The following is a 7785-nucleotide window of genomic DNA, read 5'->3' on the forward strand; positions in this document are numbered from 1 at the left end:
CAGACATCTGAATGGAGGGGAGAATCACAAACCTTTCCAAAACAGTGTTCAGTCTTTACTCTTAACGGATTTCATGTCACCAAGGAATGTGTCAAGTGATTATGCCAGTGACCATGTGGCGGGAAAAGAAATCTAAAGACTTGAATATAAGAATTGGAATGAACAAGCTTGCAAATTAGCATATTCTGACATAATGGCAGCCTAGTACAAGTCAGATTCTTTGTTTTTAAAAAGTACACTGCAAGAGATTTTTGTTCTCTTTCCCTGAAATACAAGAGAGAGTAGAAACACCTTTAGGACATTTTAAGTGGTTACTCCTAGCCATGCTTGCCTCTGGTCAGTAATCACTGTTTAATTTTGTGAAACAGTAAGGAGTACATTTTTCTTATCGATAAAATCCTGTGTTGTAATTAATGGCTTCTGAGTTGTGTGAAGGCGTTTGACAATTAAAACTTCACAGTAATTTTTATTTGCCCTTCAGGAGAGGGATTTTGTTTTCTTTACTGCAAAAGATTAAGCAAAACTAAGAAAAGGTGTGTTAATCTTCACATCTACCCCCATTTCTTCCAAAGTCTAAAATGTCAGTAGTTCAGCTCCTAAAGTGCCATTTCCTGATGTTTAATGGACTTTCACTTCTGTTCTGCAGAAAAATGGAAAGGAAGAGGAAGAGCGGGGTCACATTTTGAGTCAGCGCGAAGACGGAGTAGAGCTGTCCTTTATCATATCTCTGGACATTTACAAAGAAGAGAGAAGAACAAATTAAAAATTAATAATGTAGGTGTAATTCTTCTCTTTTTCAAAAATGTAATCTTTATACTGTCGTTTGTTTTTTAAAAAGTACTGTAAAATGTCAGTGGGTACCTGAGAAATGTCCTAGTCATAATTTTACAGTAACAAAAGGAGTAAAGTGCAGTTCACTTAAGTGCAGTTCTGCCCGCGATAGTATTTGTTACACTTCATATAGCCGACAGTGCATCTGGCCGTACTGTAAACAGACATTTATTTAACCCCAGGAAAGCCACATTATAAAATTCCTCAGAACTTAATTTTATGTTCCAATTTGCATTACCATCCCGATTATTTCATTTCAATAATTACTCTTTGCCAAAAAAAATACTGAAGAAATTCAAGGTATTGCTCTAACTGAAATTTTCTATGCTGTGTAAGCTCCAGAAGGTGACTCTTCATTAAGACAGCTTTTCCTGTGAATGCCTCCATCTTTGTGCAGGGTAAATTTATGTTCTCATTTCCTAATTGAAGCAGTAATGTTTCTTTCTTTAAATTACTTCTGTTTTCCCCTAGTAGCTATAACTAATAAGTAAGTTCATAAAACACCCTGTGAATGTCGCAAAACACAAATCAAACAATAGACAAAACCCAAAATAAAGCAGCACAAATAGACAAAACCAAAAATAAAGCAGCATATTCTAAAGAAATATGCCCAGGAGAAAGAATAACTCTCCTGCTCTATGGAACAATGTTTCAGGAGAAAAGTTAATGCAGAGGAAAACTAGATATGCATGTGAAATCAGTATGTATATATAAAAATTTACTAGAATAATATCTGAGCCTGTTCCAACAGTGAGAGCCTATAGTTATTAGAAGCAGGTGTAGCAAAAAGAAACATTTTTTGTAAAATCTGAGAACAGTATGAAGTTTCTTTTGTGTATATCATTAACATCAAAAAGCTAAAGTCTTTGACAGAGCCACAAGAATAAAATGTTATCTCTTTTTTTTCCCCCCCCAATGGCTAGGGGGAGGATGGAAGACAGAAAATGGAAAAAGTAGCCAAAGGATGTAGATCATCAACACCTTGAAAAGATGACCCGCTACTGGGCATGTTCCTTTTATTGGTTACCAAAATTAAGCAGCAGTGCAGATACATCCTCCTAGAGAATATTACATGAGAAATGAAAAGCAGAAAAAACTTGGTATAGGTTAAGGACATGAAAATACAGAGCTGGTATATACCTCAAAGGGCATACAGTCACTTGCACTGAATGCAAATGTTAGATGTTGGAAAATGGTAAATGTTAAAAAAAAAAGTTTAAAAGCTAAAAATGTTAAAAAATGTTAAATGTTGAAAAAGTGTGAAAATCTTAAAAAAAAATAAATCTGCAAAATATGACCAGGTCTTCCAGTGATATTTTCACAGCACAGTAATATATTTTAGGAACATGACTTTTAAATAGCTTTTGGTGACTTTCCTGTGCTGCCAAAATCCTAGTGCAGCTCTTATCATGCTGGTTTAAAACACTTGTTGTCAGATTAATTCACTACCTTTAGTGCGTAGATTTTTAGAGCTACGAATTGGAAGTCCTAAGAGGAACATTTTCTTCTCGGTGATTAAAAATGGGCTGACACTAACAACAGTGAGAATTCAGCCTGTAAGTTTCATGAATGAGAACGAAGAATGAAGGGAAGGACATTTGTATTTCAAAAGAAACACACAAAGAGAAAGGCTGTGACAGGCAAAGCAAATGTAATTAAGTCTGCGGTCACATAGTATTTGTCTTTTTATATTCATAGTGCATAACTTCAAGATCAGAAGTAATCTTGGCTTTCTGAATATGCAATATTGTTCTGTGAGGCTCTTCATTACTGGAACAGCATTAACCAGGGGCACAATGACACTGAGCAAGAGTTTTGTTAGTAAATAATACAAGGCAGTTCATGTATCACATTCTGCTTTTCAGGAGGGTAGGTCTTTCTGTTAAAACTCTGAAAGATGAAAGCTAAGAATTTATAAAAAGCTGATGCTTAAGACTGAAGTCTTTGCTGCAAAGACCTTTGCTGGTTAGATAAAAAAGACCCGAGACACGTGACAAAGTTAGGTACAATCTAACGATGAAGGTTCTGGAGCTGTATTCCAGTGGGTCTGCATTAGTATTTTAGTTTAGATCAGGAGTGCAATTTTAAAAAGAATCAAAAAGATATTCCTACTAATTGTGCTTTGGTTCATAGCAGTCTTGGGCACATGAAATGGATTCCCTCAGATGAAACTAAATCTGGCGAGGTGCTCCAACTGCTAACAGCTGTTCAGTCCACAGGACCAGGCGAGAGTTAATCTGAGGAAAGAACTTCCTCACAGCTCCTAAATACATATAAGAAGGATGTTTTGTCTTCAGCACCATCTACCCCTTTCTATACGTTTATTCATATTTGCACTCCTTATGTGTACAAAGCTTTAGCCTATCTGTCCAGCAGAAAAATGTTGCTCTTAAGTTAGAATTCACCCAACAGAGGAAGAAATAGTTTGCCAGATTCAGTCCCCTCCTGATTCTATTTAATCTTTCCTTATTTATAGAATCATAGAATCATAGAAAGGTTTAGGTTGGAAAGGACCTTGAAGATCATCGCATTCCAACCCACCTGCCATAGACAGGGACACCTCCCACTAGACCAGGTTGCCCAAGGCCACGTCCAGCCTGGCCTTGAACACCTCCAGGGATGGGGACTCAACAACCTCTCTGGCCAACCTGTTCCAGTGCCTCACCACCCTCAGAGTGAAAAACTTCTTCCTAATGTTCAATCTGAACCTGCCCTCCTCTAGTTTAAAGCCATTCCCCCTCGTCCTATCGCTACATGTCCTAGTAAAAAGTCCTTCCTCAGCTTTCCTGTAGGCCCCCTTTAGGTACTGGAAGGCCGCAATAAGATCTCCACAGAGCCTTCTCTTCTCCAGGCTATTAATCCTCTTCCTGTCCCAACATTCACAAAAGTTATTCCATCAACAGAATCATCTGCCTAAATATGTGTGAGAACTACATTAGAAAAAAATAACATTAGTTCTTGCCTGCATATAAGTATATCATACTTCTTTATGCTTTAAAAAAAAAAAAAAAAGAAAATAACAGATGGCTGCATTGGAAGAAATGTGCCTGTATGATCAAATTAGTGTTTTGTCTCATTTCGTTTTTTTCTCTCTTTTTCAGAATGTTTTTGTAGATAAACCAGCATTTCCAGAATACAAAGTTTCAGATGCAAAAAAATCCAAATTCATATTGTTGCATTTTAGCACTTTTAAAGCTGGCTGGGACTGGCTTATTTTACTGGCAACGTTTTATGTTGCTGTGACTGTACCTTACAATGTCTGCTTTATTGGCCATGATGAGCTGTCTACAACTCGAAGCACAACTGTCAGTGACATTGCAGTGGAAATTCTTTTTATCATCGGTAAGATATATTTGGGGTTTGTTTGGGATCTCTTTTTTGACGTTTAATTTTTTCACAGAATGCATATAGTAGAAAAGGCAATAATCATCGCTTTAATGATTTTAAAGAAAATCCATTTTAGCTGTACAGTTTGAGATTTTATCTGAACTTTAGATCACCTTTTTTTTTCTTTCTTATTTTAAATTGATTCAGATAGTCCTGCTGTTACTCAAAAGGGAACTTCGACTGTAGGAAGATTGAAAACCATTGTTTCACCCTATGGATGCCTAAACCCTTCCCAATGCAGGGGTGTGCCCTGAAATTACTATAGTGTTGTTCATAATGTACTTTTTTTTTTAATTACCTTTCACAAATACTTAGAAGACCCATGAACCACAAGATAAAAATCACTAGATTTTTAAAAACTAATGGCATAAGATTAAAACTCATGTTGCAATAATGTAAATGTACAATATCAATGTGCTATACTGACAACTGGCATAGAATTTAAGAGGCAGAGGTTGCAGCTTGTCAGCTGGCCTATTCTCTAAATTTTTTTATTTCAATGATCCATTTAATACTTATACCTTTAAAGAATTAAAGAGAAGACAAGGTCATGTCTAATAGTTGCTTTGTAACAAAGGAATTTTTTTTTTTTGTATTCTTTTTTTTTCATTTCTTTGTGAATATAGAAAACAATCCCTGACTAGAGTTACACAGATTTTCCCCGAGTTTTTATTGTTATAACACCATTCAGTGCTGTCACTGACAAACCATAGCTCGGATCTGTTGATAATAAGCAGGTGGAGAAGTTATTATTTTAAAGAAATAAGCAAAGTTGAGTATGTCTTTCTTGAATACAAAAAGGCTTAGGATGGGTTTTAAGAGAGAAAGAGAATGAACAAAAGAATAAAATCATCCTCAGATTTGAAACTTCTTTTTCTACTTAACCTCTGTCTATTTTTTTCCTGGAAAAATGTAGCTTAACTCGTATATTAAAAGCAATGTTATGATCTTCTGTAGGAGAACTAAAGACTGAAATGTCTTAAGTGATAAGGAACAAGTCACAATGTCTTTAGTTTAACAGAAGTTTTTCTCACAAAAAAAAGGTTGAAAAGTTTATGCCATTTCTCTGACAGCTTTACTGTAGGCAGTAAGACTACTAGGTGATGTGGCTGATGGAAGAATCAGACTCATGATGGATAAGTATATGTGTTTCTTCCTTCTGACATTGATTTGTCATTAGGTTTAAAGTCTAATTTTCCCCTTTTATGCTCACTATTAGACCTTGGTGGACTCTTATCATGGTAATACATGGAATCCACACTGAATGATAGTCAAGCACTGCAGTAAGAAACCGTCGTTCTGCAATGCAGATTGTGGAGGATTATCTTTTGTCTTGTGTAAAAAGTCAGGTTATGACTGTAGTCAGTCATATATTACTGCCCATTCCATTTTAAGGAATACAAAATGAAATAATTCCACGTGGTTTACCTGGGTATCTCTATAAAAACAGTAGACTCCAGGTTAAGATATTTTGATAATGAATGTATCTTTCAGCCCACGCCAGTGTAGATAACTGGTTTGTGCTATGAATGTTTTTATTAGAATCTGAGCACAAGAGAGTATCATCTGTATATAACTGATTTATGTGCTGTAGTATTCATTTGAAGCGAGACAGATGGTGCTCAGTGCTACTTTTCTGTTTATGTCCTTTACTGGAAATACAGAATTCTTATATCAGTAAGTCAAAAGCAATGGTATCTCTATGATCAATAGAGTAGCTGGGTAAGAAAAGTAAAAGGGAGAAGGTTTTCTGTAAATTTTACTTCCTATTTTCTGGTTAGAAATTTAGATCTATCAACCAGGAAATCAAACTATGGTTGTAACTAAATACATTCAAAGAAAAGTGAAGTACTAGAAAAGACTTTGCGTAGTTAAGTTACTGGTAAGCACAAACACTGTACTGTAGCATACCAATATTCCTCCCACACAGTTTCAATAATGGCTCTTTTTTCCCCAAAGACAATTATTTCTAAAGTTATTATATGTTTGTAATTTTGTGGCTCTGGGGAAAGGTTTATGGAGTATTTTCAGGACTTTTTCATACTGCATTTAAATCTCTGCAATGAATTTAAAGAAAACAGTGTGTTTATAGTCACCTCTCAACAGTCCCTTGTCTATTAAAATATTGAATGAATATGTCTCAGAACATGTGTTAGATTGACAGCATACATAAATTCAAGCATAAGTTTCAGGGCATTGTTGCACTGTGGCTCTGACAAACACATCTTTGATGGATGATCTATGTGCTTTGAGAAAAGTCAATGAGAAGCGTTGTGTAAAATTCTTTTTACGATGCTGCTACCTCAGAAAGTCAGTGGGGAGATCTGTGTAAAATGGGGCCTTCAGCTGTATTACAGCTCTGTAATCACGGATTGAGGTATTACAACTCTGTAATCATGGATTGGAGAAAAAAAGTCTATCTGCTTTGATTTTATTTGGATTTCTCAGAATGCAGAATAATATTCCTTTTACGCACATAACTTGCATAAACTCTTATTTGGACTTAACAAGGTCTTCATTTTTAGCTGTGTTATCAAAGGGAGCAGAGACGTGGCAACAAAAGGGACAGATGTCTGCTCATCAGTTCAAGGGAAATAATAGGGTAGAGGTTAAGGGTTTCCTTTAAGCAGAAGAGTTTGAATAAATCTAGAGGCTAAACAACTTTTAGGCTTATCCAATTTGTGATTCAGCATATGCTTAAGCATGATAAAAATACATATGGAAGTCTCCTACTGACTTGGGGGGCTTATAAGTAGGAGCGTTGATCTGAATTAAATTATGAGAAAAAAAGCACATCTAGCTGGAGGTTTCACTGCTTTGGCCTTTAAAGTTCTCTAAAATATAAATGGTAGATAAGCAATAATAATAACAACAACCCATTTTGTGATGTCTTTGGGGTTGGAGGTTGGAGAGGGAACATAATTAAGGCTTCTCAAATCAAGTTAAAATGATTTTTCACTTGATGTTTCCTTTATATGCCAGTGCTTTGATAACTTGTGTGATGTTATGTTTGAGTGTGCTTTCAGATCTCTTTTCCTCTGTAACATGCACGCTTTCTCTAGCATTCCTCTCTAAATTTTTTGCTTCTTCTGTTCAATGATAGTTTAAAACTCGTTTAGTTGTAGACTTTTTTGGCTGGTTTATGTATCTTAAAATAATAAAGAGGTAGAGAGAAAAGCTTTTTAACATTAGTGTATTTAAGCAAATACATAAATAATTATCTTAGAAAGTGTTACATCTGGTGAATGAGATTACCTGCTTTGTTGCACTATTTGCTTCAAAATTTGTGCCCCTTAATTCACATAGACAATATCTGGGTCCTTCATTTGTAGGTAGGTATGTCTGGGCAGCTAAAGTTTCAATATTTCTAAGAAGTATAGTGGATCTTGATTACTTTTCAATAATATTTGTAAAGTTTTCTCTCTTTTGGAGAGAAAAGCTGGGAGAATCTTTCTCCCAGTTCATTCCATTTTATTAGTAATAGCCTCTTGATTGCATAACTTTTATACTTCCATAACTATGCACATAGTGCTTTTCTTTCTGCAACTGTTTCATTCTAGTTTTCAG

At 35.4% G+C, this 7785-nt stretch overlaps 1 protein-coding gene across 1 annotated transcript in view; it reads left to right on the forward strand.

The window, feature by feature from the left end:
- Positions 1–7785, forward strand: part of KCNH8 (potassium voltage-gated channel subfamily H member 8) — a gene marked incomplete at both ends in the record, with an annotated part of 202445 nt that overhangs the window by 99943 nt on the left and 94717 nt on the right. The window contains 2 exons of the mRNA XM_082479203.1: positions 647–774; positions 3933–4173. Of these exons, the coding sequence (XP_082335329.1) occupies positions 647–774; positions 3933–4173 (369 nt within the window). The remainder of the gene's footprint in view (positions 1–646; positions 775–3932; positions 4174–7785) is intronic.

Source organism: Vanellus vanellus (assembly GCF_965231255.1).
Source record: "Vanellus vanellus genome assembly, chromosome: 2".
Lineage (NCBI taxonomy): Eukaryota > Metazoa > Chordata > Aves > Charadriiformes > Charadriidae > Vanellus > Vanellus vanellus.